Below are 20,963 nucleotides of genomic sequence, written 5' to 3'. Positions count from 1 at the left end.
AGGGGTCTGCCATGACAATAGTCACACAAGGGGCCACATCAGGGACCTCCGGGGGTAACAGGCACACTGTTGCTCCAATCTGCACCTTACTTGGCACAAACACTGTTCAGGGGTCTGCCAGCGGGACTGGATTTGAAGGCCACATAATGGCCTGAAAATCTACTGCTCTCATAGAGTGAAAAAACATATTTCTCCATTTCATTAGGGTCTTTAAAATTGTATACAGAACACAAACAAGGAAAATAATGGAACTATTTCCTTAAAAAGCTGAAAGAGAAGCTCTGTTTATTGGGTCTTTTGTATTAATAGTACACTTTTTACAAAAAAGAAAAACTACATTATTTACAGAATTAACTTATAATGGACCATTTTTCTGATTCAGGCACAAAAATACAGGAAACCTCAGTCCAAAGAGTAATTCAGTTTAGATTAGATATTAAATGTCATGGTTATAAAAAATAACCAGTTAATAGGAAACTATGCCATGAATATGAAACATTTCAAACAATTTAAAGACAACGGTCTAATTTCTCCTGTTGAATTTGGACTAACAATGAAGCTCTGAAATTAAATTCCTGCATTACTGGGGACAAAATAAAAGAACACAAAAGATCACAAGACCTCCGTTAGTTAGTGGAAATTTATGGGGCGCTCTTTGGGATAAGAGATCTAAAGAAAACAAAGCAACATCTCTGGACTCATATAACTCAACTCCAAACCACCCTTGCACTCTCAGAAATCACTTATAATACATATCGTCTCCATGATTGCAATACGTCCAGAATTCAGCCCACTGCCTTGCAACGACACTGTTCATTTTCTATACAACGAGAGGAAGAACAGTGGTCTTTTCTTAACGAACGATGTACAAAGACACTGCTCGTGTACTGGATTGGCAGCAGCACAGTTAAAGGTAGGCAAGTGATATTTTTTGCTTAAAACAAAGTGTGTTATTAAAAGGTTAAAGCTCTACATTCTGATAGTAATCACTGCTATAGATGTTCAATGTTTTCTCAGGATCCAACACAAGCTATCATCAGTGTTGTGTATATACATGTTTTTTGTTGATGTGTATTTTAAGATAGTTAACCACTTAAACCCTCAATACTTGTTTGCTCTTTTTCCCTCTACAACAAATCTCTAAAATCACAATGCGTTGCAGTTGTGAGCTTGTAGATACTATAACAGTTCCTAAAACAAAGATTTGGTGCCCTCCTTTAGTAACTCTGAAGACCCCCTAGGGGCCCTGCCAGACCACCCGGTGAAGACCCACGCTATAGTGTTTGTTCAGTAACAGCGGTCTCCCCCGTCTCTCTAGCTCTTCGGCAAAGAAAAAAATCACACCCAGTGTGAAGTGAGCGGTGCTATTTATGAGTTATTAATTTCATCATGCATCTCGGTAGCCAATCACAGCACGTCCTGCGAAGTGACGTGCTTACATTTTTTACATTATTATTAATTTCATCATGCGTCTCGCTAGCCAATCACAGCGCGTCTGCGAAGTTTTAAGTTAATTTCATCATGTGTCTCGCTAGCCAATCACAGCACGTCCTGCAAAGCTTAGCCTATGGGCGTGTTTTCCACAGCATGGCGTCACAGCGAAAGACAAATTTTCACGACGGAAGGAAAAACTTTCACCACGGATGGGTCCTAAACCCTCTTATAGGAGCGGTTGCACCGCTCAAAAATACATGTTTAGGTCACTTCAGTTTTAGTGTTCCAGTTCCAACTTCGTCTGCTCACTTCTTTGTCACATCACTTCCAATTTAACATATATATCCTGTATGAGTTCTCTCTCCTAATCAAATTGACATCCAAAGCTGAAAATAAGAGAACTGGAGACCCATTGCTTAACAAGCACTCCATAGCAATGATTTATATCATAATATTGAGCTATTTAATACTTACTAACAAAAGAACATCACTTACTGCCTGTGCTGCTACTCAATGCTGTTAGTAATACAGTTTGCTTTATCTGCCTGCTGAATTGATCAAGTTTTCTTACAACAGTTGGCTGTCAGCAGAGGGCGCCAAATGTGTACAAGACAACAGATGTAACATTACAACAGACTCACAAAAATACTACACACTTTTTAAGTTGTCTCACCCAGGCTCCAAAAATAAGTGGCTTGAACACAGTAAAATCCTCCGTGTTCATTTAACTCACTCATTTGGACACTTTAAGGGTCTGTAACTCTGAGAGTGTACAAGTGTACACATTTCTACAGTCTCAGAGTTAAATACACTTTTACAGTGCACAGGGAACCGCTGGCACTCTGTCGCACTTATCCCCCATACAGATAGTCTTCGGTGTCAGACGAGATTTCCGTCTTCTCATAGGTCTGGGGCAATCTAAAGTCACTGTACGGGCTTGGACGCTGGGGAAAAACCAGCAGTAACAAGCCTACACTCTCTGCTTTTAAAAGTAATCCTGATACCATCCCATATGAAGGAACGCCCTTAAGTCTTTGCATTGGTTCTGTGATGCCGTTATATTTCTGAATTGTTCCCACCAATTTTTACCCCCAACATTGAATTTAGATGTCAGACGTTATCAGTAGACGGGGGATCTCTGATCGTCTGGCTACACGAGACTAACATTCAGATGAATCTAGGATGATGGCAGCACATTCTCAGAATTACCAAAATGATGATATCTAAATGAGTGCTGAAACCATTAGCGTATTACTCCAAAGTATAAGGAGAAAATAAACATTTGGACAGAGCTGCTTGTTAAGCAGAGGGCAGAAGCAATGGCAGAAATAAAAAGCACCCCCCTTTTCTTGTACACAAGTATCTAGTATGCTACCATGGGATTTCAGGAGAAAGAGCAAAATAAACAAAAACTCTGCCTTGTTAAATGAGAACAAAAACCCCAAGTGTTTCGCACATTGGACACAGAACCACCCAAATGCCTGTGACGGCCAGACACTTCATCTGTAGCATCATGTTGAGAGGTACATTCATATTTCACAGAAATGCAGCAAAAATACTAAAGTGACATTTTCTTACTCGGCGGTAAGAAATAAAAGCATTGAAAGCTGGGTGTTATGTCCTCTGACTTACTGTCAATTCACAGTTGAAACTCATCTCGTATAATACGCGCCAAAAAAAAGTTGAGTTTCTCCACCCAAGATATACATTTCTGCCTTATGAACGCAAATCTTTTTAAAAACTGATAAAAGTAAAATCACTAAGACCAAGGCTGTAGCAGTGGCACCTTCAAAATATGACAAGAAAGAAAACTTTCTTTTATACGATGCATGCTTGTTTTTTTTGTGTTTTCTGTTTGTTTTGAAAACAGCCACCCCCAGTAGTGGTAAACGCTGAATCCGTACTGTGGCTGGTGTTTGTAATATGTGGCAGTAGATAAATAAGGGCAATGTAACCGTGCACTTTCGATGCCCTTGAATCTCCACCGGTGCTCCCGACGAGAAGGGACGACTCGGACGAGAAGGTGTGGCTGAAATGAACAATGCAGAGGCCATATTCACAATGGTCTCGTCTTGCTTATGCAGCCTAGAAAACAGCAAAAAACTCCATTTGCAGGCAAAGGCCATGCTTGCAACATTTGTTTCTTTTCTTTTTTGCGTGGGTTAATACTATTGATCATATACGGAAGTGGAGAGGTTAGATTGAAAGGAGTTGGGTCAGTTCCTCTTAGGATAATAACGGTGTGGTGTTTTGTTTTTCCAGTGGATGGAGAAGGTCTCAGGGTGCTGGGTTCTGTTGGTTCTGCATACGTCTCTCTGCGGCTGCCGCCATGGTTCTGCGTCTCAACATGGTCAAGTCCGTTACGGGGCCCGAGTCCTCCTCCAATCTCGGCAAATCTTCCTCCTGTTCCTCTGGGCTCTTGACCAGATATCGCCTGTAGGCAAATAATAATAAGCCATATTAAAGCTGCAATTCTGCATAACTTGTTTTAGTGATTCAAATGTTAAATTATTTTTTTTGTAAAACAACTGCTATGGTTCTATTTGGTCTCCTTTGCTCTTCTACTGAGACATTTAGATCCTGTGGTCGGGTAGGACCACTATTGGTAGACAAGAGGTATTGCCTGAAGCTCAAAGCTTAATATATACTCTTCCAAACAGGCTTTTGGTCTGAGTTTACGTGTGACTAATGATCAGGGGTGCACATAACTGGTGCGCATATTCACCCAAAATAAATAGTGCGCGGCACATCAGACGACGCGAGGCGCTTTTGCGTACCAACAGCTGGGACAGGAATTTCCAAACTTTTATTTTTTAGCAAAACTAAAAAACAAAAGCCTGGAGATCGAGGCTAGGAATTTCCTTCCTGAAGCCACACTCACACAATCACGCTAAAGCACGCGACGGCCCCATGTACAGCCATTAGGCGCAGGGGGAGAGGACGCAGGCTGCACGTGATTGTGTGAGTGTTGCCTCGCATCCTGACACAGACACGCTGCGACTCGCAGCACGCTGCACGCAGCCAGCAGCAGCTGTGTTACAGGCACTCGTCACCGATGATTAACGCACCGTGATGGCTATGCCGTGAACGTCCCAATCTGGTGGATAAAAGCAGCACAGCACAGGGCACCAACCTTGGTGGGGGCACCAAACGGTACAACATTGACATTTTTTCTCGAGCATGTAGATGTATTTTCTTTTGAAAAATGTTTGAATCCACTGTGAGGCCTTCAGGAGGGTCATTCAAGCAAGCCGCAAGTGGAGCCTGCAGTACCACCACGGCCCAAGGAACCATCACGCCAGAAGGAAATGTTTGGATCAGGGTGGTGCAGCGGATATGGTACAGCGCTCATGTCTTGGATCTGGTGAGGCGAAGGAGGAGCCCAGCCAGGAGACAACCCACAGAGCCTAGTCCCTCCACGTGCCAGAGCCTCGCCCGGTCCCGGCAGAGTAGTTCCGGAGAAGCGGACTGAGTGGCCCTGTCTTTCCCTATAGGACTGACCGTGGGTAGCTACTGGGACGTAAGTCAGGGCTTGATCAACCCTGGCTGGGTCACCTGGGCGAGGGTGTATGTTGTTGCGAGACCCAAAACACCCTATGACCCCAGGCTACAACACTGATGATACGTCCCAGGTGCATCCATGTGATGTTTTCTTTATAGTATATAGACATTTCGAAAATCTTTTGAAAAAACAAAAATAATTGTAGTAAACGAAAAGAAATTAGGGATATTTACTCCCGAGTCCCGACCAATAAAAATGAATCTGAGACCCAAGATGTTTGGGAACCACTGCCCTACTTCTGGGCAACAGTGAACCAACCTGCGTGCTTGCTGGAGTAGCTCCTCTTTTCTCTGCTTCAGCATCTTCTGCCTCTCCTCAGCCGACTTGGAGAAGCGGCTCCCTCTGACCTCCATGTTGTCAGGCTCGCTGGGGCCCGCCTCCGCCGCTCCGCTGGGCCCAGCCTGCTCCCCCTGGGCCGGGTTCACCAGTATGGAGGCCCGCTCTGCTGCCTATAGGGACACAAGTTACCAGATTTTGCGAGAGAAATAAGCAACGAGGTGTATGAAAACAAGCCCAAAAGTAGAGGCTATAAGCCACATGAGCACTTTAACCTTATTATATACAGTACATTGGCTATTTAAAAATTGACGATTTACAAGTTCACAACACGTCGCGATGAGCTTGTCGATCTGCTATTCTTTTTTTAATCGTGAACATTAGTGCAAATCTTTGAATATATATTTTTTAAAGCGAACATTTGTAAAATATGTTCTTCCAGGGACATCCAGAAGCAAAGATTTGAGTTACAAATGTTCGCTTTAAAATATATATAGTCAAAGATTTGCACACATTTTCACGATTTTCCAAAAATAGCAGATCTACAAGCTCGTAGCGCCGCACCGAGTGCCGCACTACGAGCTTGTAGATCTGCTATTTTTGAATAGCCAAAGAAATCTAAAATGACAGAGATGTGTTCCCGGTTTTAATGGGTTAATGATGTACATCCTCCTTCAGGGCTGGGTCTGGTCATAATGGAAAATGTAAACCAAAAAAAACATCACAGAAACTTGACGGGTTCTGGTAGGTTCTGGGTAGTAACTGAAAAGAGCAATAACTGACCTGTGTGGGGAAAGGCACCTGGATGCGACCCTCCAGGATGTTGTCTGTGGTGACCTCCACGGAGCGGGTCAGCTGGAGGTCCTGGAGCACCAGGTGGTAGGGAACCTGGGGAAACATCTCCTGGATCTGATGGGCCTGGAGGGAGGGTACAAGGAGGTGAAGGAGAAGAGGGAGAAAATAAGGAGGTGTACACATTGTACACAGCAGGAGGAAGGGAGGTGATCAATTGGGTCCTGATGGCTTTAGTCTCGCGTCACCAGACTACTATTCCACAATCTCTGAATGCTATATAGAGTCTGGGACTCCACTTCCCGAAAGCTGTGTAACGGAAGTTGTTCAGACCGGAAAAACATTCGACCAATCACGACACGGTGCCCGCGGACCTGTAGTCCTAGTGGAAACAGAACCGAGGCGGAAGCATAGTCATAGGAGCGGTAGATTCATGTTATTTGTGCGAGGATTGTTTATCACAGAAAACTGAGAAAGGTATCATGGAATTAACGCCGAAAAAAATGTGAAAGAAGACACTAGTAGACATAAACGATATTTATGAGATTCGTTGATTCCAGTCGGACTCATTTGCGCCACTGCACAATGCTGAAACGGACGTGGGTAGGGGAGGGGCATCCGCTTTCCCCTTACACATGATCAGAGCTTCCGAGTCCCAGACTGTATGTCGGAAACATTTGTAAATTGTGGGAGGCAACAGTCTGGCCACGCGAGACTATGATGGCTTCGGCAAGGGTTGACTCCTGCTGAAAATATGCACACTCCTAGCAGACAGCAGGGTGAATTTGGACCTTTAGTAACTCAAAATCCCCATGGTAGATTTTACCCAGACGACAGGCAACTTGTGAGAAAGGTGTAAATGAGAGCAATAATTCTGTACATAAGCAATATTAATGATGCAACATGGGTTTGCAAATTAAGATAAGACTGTAGACGTCATCTCACCATGGCGTTGAGCTGAGAGTTGTTCGCCTGAGCGATGCCCAGGATGTTGGTGGTATGCATCACTTCTACTGAGAAACTGGGCAGCCAGCTGGCAATACGGGACCCTGTATTCAATTACACACACACACACACACACACACACACACACACACACACACACACACACACACACACACACACACACACACACACACACACACACACACACACACACACACACCCCATAAAGCAAGTGCAATTACTCAGCCAGGCTACTGTAAATAATGCTTTCTGCGTCATTTTCAATTACAGTTTCATCATTCTAAACATCCTTGCCTCATACATGGGCCGAGGGGTTTAATAAAGCTTATTGTCTCCGCCAGGAGACTATGTTTTCGTTCTCGTCCTTCCGTGTGTCCACCAAGCTAACATTGGTCAAGCTTCACGTGACACGTGACAATATGTTGAAAGGGTGTGCTTTGATTGGCTAGCGAGACGCATGATGAAATAGAGCCCTATAAATAGGTATGTCACTTCAAAAGACCATTTATATCTTTTGAAGTGAGGTAAGACAGGATTAATCAGGAACAGTACTGGCGGAGACCTGTGCTCTGAGGAGCACATTTTCTAGTGTAACATTCAACTTATTATAATAATCCAAAATAATATAAATAACTGCTACTCAGGCACATTGTCATCTACAGAATAAACGTTTTAGATATTGTCCATCAATAATGTTTACTTTACTTAATATTAGTTATATTATAATTATATTATTTATGTACCGTGCAGTTTGGAGGGTCAGGATGAAGCTATCCACAAGTTCTAAATGACGTCAAACTGTAGTTATAACACCTCCCTTTCCGAAAAAAAAGCATGTAACCGAACGAGCATGTATTGCGCTTAAGTGGTCACTAAACAAAAAAATCCCCAAAACAAATTTATGTGACAGGTTTCTTCGTATTGTTTAGATAATCTGTGCCTACTGTCTTTCCTTAGTGCTAGAAGGACTCACCGTCAAAGTGAAAGAAGTGGTTGTGTTGGTTGATGTGGGGTCTGGCGTCCGCAGGAGGCCCCCCAGGGACCAAGTTGTTTTCGGAGGGGCCCTGCTGTCGCTGGCCCGCCTCCTGCCCCCCGTCCCCATTGATGTTTAGGGACATCCGGCAGGTGGGACACGAAGTGTCCTGCTCTAGCCAGGAGCGCAGACAGGAGCTACAGAAACGCATACACAGAACCTCACTCACATGAAACACACTTGGTAACCTCTTCAATGGAGGCCAATTTTGCAAAGGTGTTATATAACTTATATATATAACTTATTTAATATTATTATCATTGCAGTGGATATTCAGCCCCTGGACAGCGTCGGTAAAGGAAACGTTACTCAGCCGTGGTGTGAAAAGAGAACAGAACATTTAAAATGTATAGCATCAGGCTTGGTGTGAAGGGTTTGCATACATCATCTGACCTTTATTGTGACATGGAAGGATACACCAGACTAGCGGTGCCCATGAATCCCGTGCCTGCATGCACAGTACAGAACACTGGTTCATTGCTACCAACTGGAAAGATAAACATACTTGTGGAAGAGATGGCCACATGGCAGCTTGCGTGCTGTCATCATGGTGTCCCAGCAGATGGCGCAGTCATCATTATTGGCTGTAAGCTCCTCTGGAGTAGCAACTGCAAACCTGCACACACACACATACACAAACAATTGAAGTAATTTCAAGTAAAGCAATGAGCAAAGACAAAATACTAAAATCATTTAACAAAGGAACAAAAAAAACATTGCTACTAAAGCTATAAGCTTTTTGCGTGTGAAAATTTGTTTTGGTTCCCCTTGTAATTCTTGTGTTAAAATGCTTATAAAACATCAGCCCTGTAATGTATATTAAAGTTCAAATTAGACGTTTGTATTGGTTTGGTAGATTCACCAACGCGTCATGTGACTTTTCCGAACTGTTGTGTCGTCTCGTTTGACATGGACAGCAGAAATGTTAGAAACAAGACTTTTTTGATGGATTTCCAAAAATGGAGTGCAGTTCAAGGCTGGATTACAAAGCGTCTGAATGAAGTATTAGTGCGACGGAGACCGCGTTGAAAAGGCCAATTCGTTAAAGTACGTTTCTACCTTCTATGAGGACAGTGATAATTCAAAATGAATAAAGTCTATCCTAAAAGGTCACGGGTGGCCGTCTCGACCCCGAAGGTTTAGGAATGGGGTAGGAGATACAGGAACCTGCATTATAAATAATGGTATAATAACGTGTATGAATCCTGAAAACTGGAAAGAAACCAAAGCTGAAACGTCCCAATCACATCAGTGATAGTGAAATAAGTGGTATGGTCACCTGGCCTCCATGTTGTCGATAACGCGGAGGTAGTTCTTGTGTCGCCGGACACGGCGCTGGACCTCGTGGAACAGATAGCGCAGCTGCATGAAGATCACAAGACTGGCCATGGACAGCCAGATGTTACCAAACAGCTGTGGACAGAAAGGTTGGACAATGACACACAGGAAGAGTGAGAAAATGTCAGAGGGATAAGACTGAGCTCATATTTATCAACATTACTCAGCTCTCTATGATTTGAAATTACCGTAAAACCTGCTACAGTATAATTGGAGTTATGATATTTTCACTCACAACACGCACTTGTTTTATGATTAGTATATTCCCTACAGGAGGTATTCCATCTCTCTCATTCCACTACCACTATCTTAACCAGGCTCATTTGTCACCGGCTTTGATGAGAAGGATTGTTTTTTTCTTTCATTCATTTAGATTGTTGCGATATTTCTAATACCACAGAATGCTGGAATGATGGAAAAGGCATCTTGAAAATCTTGCCAAAACAACTTTGATTTGCCATTTATATTCAATAGCAGCACTGATATTATAAGGGTGTAATTATAGTTTTCTGTTGCCGAGATAAAAAGGGAATGATTGTTATGCAACAAAAGGTTATCGGTCACGTGCGAGTGGATAAATATTTATCTTCGCACAGAATTATATTTGCAAATGCAGAACTTTTACAAAGCCTCGGGTGGGGGTCAGACAAAAAATCCTGCCAGGGGAAGGAGTTTGATAAAAGACCGACTGGATCAGCACTATGGACTATGCACTGAGGAGTCTCTAAAGCAAATGTATCTCAAAATCAATCGTGCAGTGGGTGTTAAGTAGCTCTATATTCTGATAATAATCCTTGCTATACTGTTTTGTTCAGTAATATGGATCTCACCATATCTTCAGCTCTTTAGTAAACAGAAAATGTATTTTTAGGTCATGATACAAATTTTACCCAATCAGGAGACACAATTCATACAGGATACAGGATAAAACGTGCAATTGTAAATGATGACACAAAGAAGTGAGCAGACAAAATCAAAGCTGGAACAATATAAAATGTAATCTGATAAATGCTTACTCTCTCTCCTGATTGGTTGAAATTGACAACCCACCTGATGTATATCCTACTCTATATATTGTATAAAATTGTGTTTCAGATGAAAACATTTTTTTTACTTAGTCTGCCATTTTTTCCCTCTACACCTATAGCCTCTTTGCCAAAAATAGCAGATCTACAAGCTCTCAACGCCTCGCAGCGCGAGGCGTTGAGAGCTTGTAGATCTGCTATTTTTGGCTAAAGTTCTCCTCAGAAAAGGGGATGCTAGGGTTCAAGTGGTTAAGGTAAAAAAAAGAAATATCACACAAAGATTTGGCGGACCCCCTGTAGTAGCTCTGAGGACCCCCTAGGGGTCCCGGACCCCCTGTTGAAGACCCCTGCTCTATAGCAATTAGTTTCGTTTTTAACCTTAGGTTTAGTTTGAACCAAAACAAAACATTCATTTACACTACCTTCACAATTTTTGCTGTCATCGTACAATAAAATGTACAGAGCCTAAGTGGTTAAATAATTAATTACTGTCCATTGTAGGAATACACACTCTCTCACACACACACACTCTCTCTCTCTCTCTGTCTGTCTGTGTGCGTGTGCGTGTGCGTGTCTCTCTCTCTCACCAGCATGTGGATATGATGCAACAGGTCCAGGAACAGCATAGCCAGCTCCATGATGAAATCAGTGTAGTAGACATACGTTCCTTTACCCTCCCAAGTCCCTGGGTGGTTCAGGTCCCACAGGTGGATGGAATAACTGCACGGGGCAAACAGTAAATGGTCATGAATGTGAAACAAATAATAATAATAAAATAAAATAACAATAAATTGTATGCATACAACGTTGGAGGAGATGATACAGCCATACAGGAGCACCCGGGGATTGAACCGGGAACCTATCGGTTCAACCGCTCTACCTCCTGAGCCCCTGCCGCCCCCAGCAGTAAGTGACATGGACTTATATTGGCTGGCCCCTGGGTCTGGCAATAAGTATGTAGTGTAATAATATGGGGCTGGGCGGTATGACAAAAAAATAACACCCCTGACATTAGACACTAAATCTGGCAAAGACAAACTCCCAACAAAGACCTTAATGGGGAAAGAACATATAGAAGAAAGGTGACAAAATTAAACAAAAGCACAGAACAGTTACCAGCCCTAGGCTGTAGGGCCATTTACCACGGATGTGGGGGGTGATAAAAGGACAGAAATAAATGATAAGCCGTATCAGTCACAGCAGTAGCTGACCAATTAGCATACCATGAGCTAAAGTCCTACCATGAGCTGACGAATAAATTGGGAGAAAGGGCGGGAACATAACTGCCAAATATACAAAAGAAAAGAAAAACTTGGGCAAAAATCATCTGCCAGACACTTTTGCTGCAGATGGTCTGGTAGAATTAATGGCTGAGGACACACTAGACTTAATCAGAGCACAAGGGAACCTAAATATAGAGCAGAAAACAGCAAGCAAGACAACTGCAGCACCTGACATCTTATCTGCCAAAAGAAAGAAGAAGAATCAGGTGAAAGGCAGGCAGAGAGAGCTTCGGCTAAAGAGAAGTGAGACTGGCAGAGGAGAGAGAGGGCAGAGCTGAATGGTGAAGACCTGAGCGGCCCAGGGACCAGTTCCAACACTGAGGTGTAGTGGGTCTTGTGGGCAAGTTGCCGTGGAATGTCCACTTGAAAACCCTATGAAGTCATAAGGTCTGAAACATACAGCTCTGCCCTCAGTTGATCGTACAGCATCTGAAGGGAGCGATTTCTATGCCAACCACCCCACATAAGACGCAGGAAGTAACTCTTGCCAAATTTGTCGGCTGCGATACCCTTATCATGTAAAGACATTAATCTATTCATTAAGATTTTTGATCAAATGCTATTTATTTTGTTGTTGTTTTGTGAATAAATGCCTGGGTGATAATCTATATTCATCCATCAGGTTTCTAGTCAGAGTCAAAAATAAGCCAGTGGCAGTGACGGGGCTTTTCCTTGCACAAAGCACTCAATCTATTGCTGTGTTATGGACCAGGGCAATGAGTTTCTACACACCATGCTCTGCTATGTGAAATGCTCATGGCTATCCTCACTAGACTGCGGTTTACCCGCATTAGGTTCAGCCTAAACTCATTAATGAGTGCATTTCTTCAATACAGCTTTAGCCGCTTGGCTAATCCTGTTCACCCCCCTCTCTCACACACAAACATTTGTGTGCATTTCAAAATGCTGCTCCTGTAAACAGAGTGGAGAAAAAACTAATGACAGTGCTAATGTCAGATAGCACAGTCCCTGGATCATTCTAAATTTACAAAGGCTATGTCATCAGTGCTGCTGCAGTAGTGTGTGTGTGTGTGTGTGTGTGTGTGTGTGTGTGTGTGTGTGTGTGTGTGTGTGTGTGTGTGTGTGTGTGTGTGTGTGTGGTACTGGGCTTTAAAAGCGCTTACCGCATAATGACATGGCCAGTGCGTACAGTCACCAGCAGACACTGCAGAAGAAAAAGCATACATTCATTAACACGCAGGTCAATATGTTTGTCAATATGGTGTAATGATTTTGTTGTAAAATTTGTTGCGTCTCCCTGCTCATATACAGAAAATGTTAAGATTAATGAACCTGTAAGAAAGTTAGGATGATCTCATTTTTCCCTAAAATAAAATGGTACCAAACATAAGCTCCTACAATAAACATCTGTATTAATTGATGCCTAATGCTTAACCACGCCATTTCTTCTTTTTCTCCTTTGTACATATAGTTTTTTGTATTTGTTAATGACATCTATTATTGTGTTAATATCCTATGCTATGTTGATGAATTGAATACATAGGACCACAATGGAAACAAGAACTTTTTTGTGTTATCCTTTTAGCCTAAATAATAATACCTGAAATGTATATAGCGTTTTTCTAAGTACTCAAGCCGCTTTACATGTGTGTGTGTGTGTGGGGCCAGGGGGAAAAACGTTAAATGTCTTACTGCACTTCCGTGCCGTTTACATTTCTGACTAATAAAGTACTCAATCAATCAATCAATCAGTCTGACAGCGCCGAGTCCCGGGTTTGATTCCCAGGCTGCGTGTCACTCCACGACTCTCTCCCTGTTTCCTGTCTCTCTACTGTACTTTCGAATAAAGTCAGTAAAGCCCCAAAAACGAAATGTAAAATAAAAAGAGAGAGAGCCATGTGTTTTGTTTGTGTTAGTCAGACCAATGCTGACGGTGTCTCACCTCTGCTGCCATGAAGGACAGGGTGTGCGCTCCGTGGGCGGCCCCCAGCAGCCCACACACCACAGCCAGGCCACAGCAGCCCAGCAGCAGCGACACCAGCAGGGACAGCACGCGCACATGGCTGTGCATGGGGGTGGTGGGAGAGAACGACAGCTGTACCAGGGATGGAAAACAGAATAAGTAAAAGGTCAATTGACGGAAGGAGTTATAGTAGGGATTTTTTTGCTTACATGTCAACAGTATATTATTTAAAGCAGTGGTTCTCAAACTTTTTCATGTCAAGGACCCCCAAAATGATATGTATTTGGCCGCAGACCCCCATCTCAAAATATTTTGTTCCAGGGATCCCCAGAAGCAATAACCTGACCAGATAACAAATGTGTGAAGCAGCTTTTCGGATCTGGCTGTGTCAGGTTACAGAAGCAAAGGTTTGAGTTCCAAATGTTCGCTTTAAAAATATATATATTCAAAGATTTGCACACATTTGGAGCGCGGCATCCAAGGAATCGGAATCCCCGGTTGGCCAGAAGAGCTATTTGCATTCGAGCTCAAGGCAGTACTACTTTGTCAATCGGTAGGGGTCCTACCCGACACCAGGGTCTAAATGTCTCAATGGAAGAGTAGGGAGACCACTGTCGGGTAAAAACGTTTTGTGTTTTTTCGTAAATTAATGCTGTACTTGATCATACTACAGCGTCACAGATCCACAAACCTGAACTTGTAGGTCTGCTACTTTTGCCGTTTTTGAATTTGCACTATAATATAATGTTTCCTCATTGAGAGACACTCATTCACAGTGAAGACAAGGGCCCAGTTGCACCAAAGTAAGTTAGTACTAAGCCTTGTTTTAAGTGGTAACTAATCTAAATTAGAACATAACTACTACTAAATATTACCGTGTTGCACCACAAAACATGATTTGTTTACATGACCCTGTATTAACTTCATATTTACACAAGCCCTTGACAAGGAACAAAATAAATAGCGGATGGATTTCATTATATCGATGACGTCACTGATAGCAATGAACTTCGTGTTCACCTTGTGTTCATCGACATCAAGCTAGCGTTCGTACACTAGCAGTGGATACAAAGTTTTATTGTTGAAGTTAGAACGGCTGTCGTGTGAGGCAACACAACAGCATTCAACTATGTACAAATTAGACATAACTCAACTACACCAACTAACCCTAAACCTAACCACTTAACCATATAAAACATGAGCTTTCACCAAAGCAGAAGTTTTAACAGCATGCCTGTTCAATATCAAGGTTCACAAATGTGAAAGCTGCTTATTGGATCATCCTAGGTAGACATAATAGTATACTCCAACTACACATTACTTTACAGAGCGTCTGTATCTTACTAGGTCTTGTGCTAAGAACATATAGCGCAAGTTACCAAATCCAGTAGCTAGTTAGTTACAAACTATCAGTTACTAAGCCCCAAGTGTGAACGTTATGCCCCAACCTAAACAGGAACTTCAGAGTAGCTGTTGCTGTGACTCTAGCCTGGGCAAAAGCAGCAAGTGGAGGCAGGGCGACATACTGTACATACATCTCACAGTTTGCCAGTTCCACTAAATTCTAATGCTGCTGGTCACAAGAATCAATTCTGGCACATTAGTGGTTCAATACATTTTCAGCCACTTCCCCTACGCCTTTGACTTTCACAACTCATACTGTAATAGTGCTATCAATAAGCCCTATTTTATACTTTGTTGTACGACGGTGATGTACGAAAATATAACATACGTAAATAGATATACGTAAAACAACGTTCTTGACAATAATAACATGCCCAAAATAGGGACACCAGGATGAAAGTGGTAAACGACTTGAACACCCCCAAGCATCCATATTATGGGGGGAACATTAGCCAGAAATTACAGATCTACAAGCTCTCGCCTCGTTGGCTTTTTTTTTGGCAGTTTTAACAGGAAAAAACAGTCCAAATACAGTTGGAACTCAGGTCTGTTTGACTAAGAATAGAGGTTTTAAACTGCAATGTCAGTATCCACAGTTTACCAAGCACATTATACAGTACACCACGGCTACTAAGTGTTATAAGATTTTAAAATAATATCATAAGTCCAAAGCATATTTCAAAGCAGAGTTTCTCTATTCCGGATAAGTAAAGTGTTCCAATGTTTTCAGGAGGATACTAGTCTCGCGTCACCAGACAACTATTCCACAATCTCTGAATGCTATATAGAGTCTGGAACTCCACTTCCCGAAAGCTGCTTAACGGAAGTTGTTCTATGCTACTCAGACCGTAAAAACATTCGACCAATCACGACGCAGTGCCCGCGGACCTGTAGTCCCAGTGGAAACGGAACCGAGGCGGAATCATAGAGTCATAGGTAGATTCATGTTATTTGTGCGAGGATTGTTTATCATTATATTCATATATGTATCATATATGATACATATATATATTTGTATATATATATTCATATATATATATATATATCATATTTATATTATTTAACACTTGTTGTTTTGATTCCAGTCGGACTCCTTTGCGCCACTGCACAATGCTAAAACGGAAGTGGGTAGGGGAGGGGCTTCCGCTTTCCCCTTAAGCATGATCAGAGCTTCCGAGTCCCAGACTGTATGCCGGAAACATTTGTAAATTGTGGGAGGCAACAGTCTGGCCACGCGAGACTAGGAGGATACAGACGTAACCGTCCTCCCCTGGCCTGGAGCAGCTCAGCATGGTTGTGTGTTCATTAACCACACGCTAGAAGCCACTAGAGGAACAGGACTCCACTGCATCTAATCAGCTTTTCACACAACTCTACTGGAAGGACAGACAGACAGATGTCTAGGGTGATGTGTTACACATTAACTCAGTGCTGACACACTGCTAACCTATATAGACTAATGTCTGTCTATACACAGTGCTGTAGATTGCAAGTCACAGATACCAACACACACACACACACACACACACACACACACACACACACACACACACACAGCAGACTAAAAAAGTAAGTAAAACCGCAATCTGCAATTCAATCTACAAATGCCTTAACTAACTTTTGTCAGAACCCTTCCCAAACACCAGTTTTCAATATGAAAATGATTGTATTATTATTATTTTACTTTTACATTTATTTCTGTTTGTCCTGCCGAGACACCATCAGAGCATTAAAACTCTATTAACTCTTGACTATATGTACAGCCTTATGTACTGTACCATGTACTGATAAGAGCTCCAGAATGCGTAAAGGAACAATGTTGTCAGTGTGAGAATGCTTTCTCCCTCATCTGACCTTCTCTCTCACTTTCTCACATCATGCACGTGCAAATGTGCTCATAGCTAGCGACAATTCTGAAATTCATGACAAATGACATTTTCAATGCGAGGCTGGCAGTGGCTCACAGGAGGTAGAGCAGCCGCTTGGGAATTGGAAGGTTCCCGGTTCGATGCCCAGCTCCCCATGAGTTAGTGTTAAAGTGTTCCTGAGCGAGAAACTGAGCCCCTAACTGCTCCCGATGAGCAAGTTGGTGTCTTGCAAGGTTTTCTCCGCTGTACATTGTAAAGCACTTTGGATAAACGCACCATATAAATGGCCTATTTACTACTATTTTTATTTTATTTCATTGATGACATTTCAATTATAATACCATGTTTTGTCTCCTTAATTTACAAGGAGGTGAGGACAGCATGACCTTCTGCTGACACATTAGAATAAGCAGTGTAACAGATAAACAACAGGTAAGACGTTAACCTGACACCTTTTTCCAACATTAGGTGACAACTTAATCTGATATTTTGTTTTGCCCAACATGCAGAACACAACATCGGCAGCCAAAGTCACCAAGAATAGTATCAGAAAAAACAAACCAAGCCAAAATACTGACAAGTACTGTATGGTCACTCAGTGAGTGGAACGCAACACACCGGGGTAGTGCAGCCTGTAAACATGACAGAGAAATCTGGCCTGTGCCTATCATGTTTACTCTGTATCCTAAAAAAGAAACAGGCCTCATAGTGGGTCATAAAGGGAAACCTATTCAAGGAAACTCTATAATGCGTTGTTATGTCAACGATTCAAAGATTCAGTTAGAGTCAGAAGGCAAGGTTTTTGTAACCATGTTATTATAGGCAAAAAAAACTTTCACAAGATTTCAAACAAGTTAAGTATAAAATAGGGCACAAGTCATTACGATTTTTTAGGCATGCATTTGTGCATGTAATGACATGAGACAATGTAGCGAGACATAGGAAACCAAGGGTAAAAGGGCCGGATTTCATACCCAATACGGGTCTCGAGGTTGGAACAGAATCTGAGACATCGTATTTACATCGTGGTTGACACACAAACCGGTCACATTTCAATGCACCCCGCAAACGTAGTTTTATTGATTTTTCTTTCTAAAGAATGATGACATGGCAGCTGAAAAAGCCAGTGCTGTGCTTCAGTCTCCTCATACCTTCTATGGGCTCTACAGAGCTGTTCTGTAGTGTTACAGCAGTAATATGTATAATGTCTCCAGACCAATATCAGCTCATGAGGGCCGGGGAACCCAAAAGCAGAAAATCATATCCACACGCTGCCAGCCCTTGTGACTTTGAATCTCACCACTCAACAACACACATCAGTGAATGGTAGGAGGTACAGTGCAGTACAGTGCAGCACAGTGTTAACGTAAATCTAGGTCAGACCGACGACAAGTTGGGTCGGGGAAAGGTTAAAACAAGTCCCTACATTATTTTAGAGAAACAGGTTTTCAGTTGTTATTATCCATTGACTAAAAGCAGTATATGTAACCAGTAATAAGTCAACTTTGCATGACTAAACGCCAAAATGTGCTTCTTACAGCTGTAGGCTTGCATAGCTCTCACATCTGAACCTGCGCCCTCAAAAGATTTAAGTATCAAATGCAGTACTTTCAGGGGCGTCCCAAAGACTCACCTGGTAAAAGTGCATACCACATAAATAAGGTTTACATTCCTTTCGCAGCTGGCCAAGGTTCTAATCCGACCTGAGGCTCTTTGCTGCATTTTCCCTTTCTCCTCTTCTACCCTTCCCGTCTCTCTGTTCACTGTCTCTATCACAATAAAGGAGAAAAGCTGGGGAGGGGCGGACCGTACTCTTGCATGTAAATACTGTACCTATATCAAACATAATTACACAAATTCACTAGGAGAAAGTATTTGCATTATAACCAAAAGCCAAACCGCACACAAGGCTTTATTGCAGTCGGTAAATCAACAAAACAACACCTACAGTATAGTGTCTGGACCAGTAAAACCGACCATGAAAGTACAAGGATGAGAGTGCCATAAGAATGTATATTCAACATCTGCAAAGAAGATAGTGCATGCATTGTACAGGCAGTATAGTATCTTTCGGCCTTAAGTGATACCGATCTGTAAAAAATGTAGTGTGGTTTGTAAACCTACGTATTCAAAACGGTCTTTGCAGAGCTGCACCATCAGGTGAAGGAAAACCAGGGCAGAGAACCACAGACACCACATCACCACCTCTTCAACCGTCTGCACGTTCAGCACGCCAAAGATGAAGATGAACTTGTAGAAGATGAAGTTCCAGAACTTATCCTTCAGGTGCTGCAAGCGGCAGAGCACAAAGGGAGTGTCAGAACAAAACTGTGTTATAACAAGTGTTATAGACTGTGTCAAATAGCAAAGTGATGGCATTCAGACACCAAAGTATGTGTGTGTTTAACAAAGGAGGGAGCCATCAAATAGACTGTGTCAAATAGCAAAGGCTAGGTTGTATTAGTGATGGCAGTCTGACACCAAAGTATTTGTGTGTTTAGTGAAGGAGGGAGCCATCATGAAAGAGGTGTGTGTTCAAGTATGGGAACATAATATATTTTATAAGAGGAGAAACTGACTGGCCCTGCCCTTCTGTGAGATGATGTACTAATGTCAATGCTTCCCCCAATGGTTGTTATTATATCTGCTGCTTTCCATTTGCATCATTTTATTGATATTTTCTTTAAACCATGGACCTTATGTACATATTTTATTACATCTGCTGCTCTTCAATGGCTTTTTAATCGTCAAATCACAGCAGTGCTGCCATTCTGTTGTTGTCTTGTCAAGTACTACGATGGCGTCAGTAGGTTTGTCAACCATCCAATCAGGCATCTGGGACTTACCCTGTGTCCATATCTCCTGCCAAGAGAAAAAGCAGGGCCAATCCCCGTGAATGGCATGACGATTTGAATGAGTGGACGTGGTTGTGATTCAGGGGACGGGGTCCAGCCAGCAAAGCCACTGACTTGTAAAATACAGCACTACTGCGACTCCAAAACTCACCTGCTTCTCACTGACTCTGAGAGGCCCGAAAACCACACACTGGATCATCTTGGCGATCAACATTAAAGTGCAGCAAAATGTGTTGACCAACACCTGCCAAAACAAATTACGCCATTAGTATGTCTGGGGTACAAGAAAAAGAAAGTAAAACGAATCACACAATCTTATCAGACAATGCAAAGTCCCACAACGTTGATCAATACTGCAATGTAGAAATACTCTGTTACAAGTAAAAGGCCTGTGTTAAAAATGTTACTTGAGTAAAAGTACAAAAGTATTGGCATCAAAATATACGTAGTATACGTAGTACCAAAAGTAAAAGTACTAACATGTTTGAAAATAGCAAATCTACAAGCTCACAACGCGTCACATCGCAACGCATTGTGAGCTCTGCCTCTGAGATGTAGTGGAGTAGAAGTAAAAGTACTGAAAACTGGAAATACTCAAGTAAAGTAAAAATAGTACAGTACTTGAGTAAATGTACTTAGTTACTTTACACCACTGCTTGGGACTCACCCATACGAAGAGACTGTCAGTGACGAGATACCAGAGCACAGTCGTGGCCAACTCCGCGTCCCCAACATCAGTCCTCAGGTGTTCCACCTCCACGTCGGCGGGCGGAGTCGGGGGCTCGTCCACCTCGGAGGTTCCGAACGACTGGTCCGTCACAGTGGTGTAAGCGCTGAAGATGCTGCCCGCCAGCAGAGCCACGCTCAGAGCCGTGTAGGTCTGCAGGCTGGGCCAGGGGAATCTCTCCAGGAACAGCAGAGGCATCATGGAGTAGTGGAGTTCCTACGCCCTCTTGCCGAAAGAAACACGGTTGAAACAGCCTATGAGCTGAATAAACACTTCGCACAACCTGTGAAGGTAGAAAAGGGTGAATGGGAAAGGAGTACGGACTAGTCCCCACAAAACAGCTGTAAAACACTAAAATGTCCCGGTTTTCAACATTCCAGACAAAACTATCCCGTATTTTTTTGCCACAATTAGAATGATAATAGATCATGTTCTGTTGAAAAGGTGCAGTCACTAGGTGTGCTGAAAACAAAAAT

The 20,963-nt window shown here is 42.5% G+C and overlaps 1 protein-coding gene across 1 annotated transcript in view; it reads right to left on the bottom strand.

Annotated features, from left to right (window-relative positions):
• Positions 1 to 254: 254 nt before the first annotated feature.
• Positions 255 to 20,963, bottom strand: part of amfra (autocrine motility factor receptor a) — a 21,824-nt gene continuing 1,115 nt past the window's right edge. Inside the window, exons 2-14 of the mRNA XM_084067226.1 lie at positions 20,428 to 20,770; positions 19,912 to 20,004; positions 19,030 to 19,194; positions 13,613 to 13,765; positions 12,834 to 12,874; positions 11,014 to 11,146; positions 9,343 to 9,476; positions 8,569 to 8,679; positions 8,004 to 8,200; positions 7,010 to 7,113; positions 6,056 to 6,190; positions 5,255 to 5,445; positions 255 to 3,868 (exon numbers count right to left, since the gene is read on the bottom strand). Of these exons, the coding sequence (XP_083923352.1) occupies positions 3,712 to 3,868; positions 5,255 to 5,445; positions 6,056 to 6,190; positions 7,010 to 7,113; positions 8,004 to 8,200; positions 8,569 to 8,679; positions 9,343 to 9,476; positions 11,014 to 11,146; positions 12,834 to 12,874; positions 13,613 to 13,765; positions 19,030 to 19,194; positions 19,912 to 20,004; positions 20,428 to 20,688 (1,875 nt within the window). The 5' untranslated portion in view covers positions 20,689 to 20,770 and the 3' untranslated portion in view covers positions 255 to 3,711. The remainder of the gene's footprint in view (positions 3,869 to 5,254; positions 5,446 to 6,055; positions 6,191 to 7,009; positions 7,114 to 8,003; positions 8,201 to 8,568; positions 8,680 to 9,342; positions 9,477 to 11,013; positions 11,147 to 12,833; positions 12,875 to 13,612; positions 13,766 to 19,029; positions 19,195 to 19,911; positions 20,005 to 20,427; positions 20,771 to 20,963) is intronic.

Source organism: Gymnoscopelus microlampas (genome assembly GCF_963454915.1).
Source record: "Gymnoscopelus microlampas genome assembly, chromosome: 1".
NCBI classification, from domain to species: domain Eukaryota; kingdom Metazoa; phylum Chordata; class Actinopteri; order Myctophiformes; family Myctophidae; genus Gymnoscopelus; species Gymnoscopelus microlampas.
This window is presented reverse-complemented; position numbering and strand designations above follow the sequence as displayed.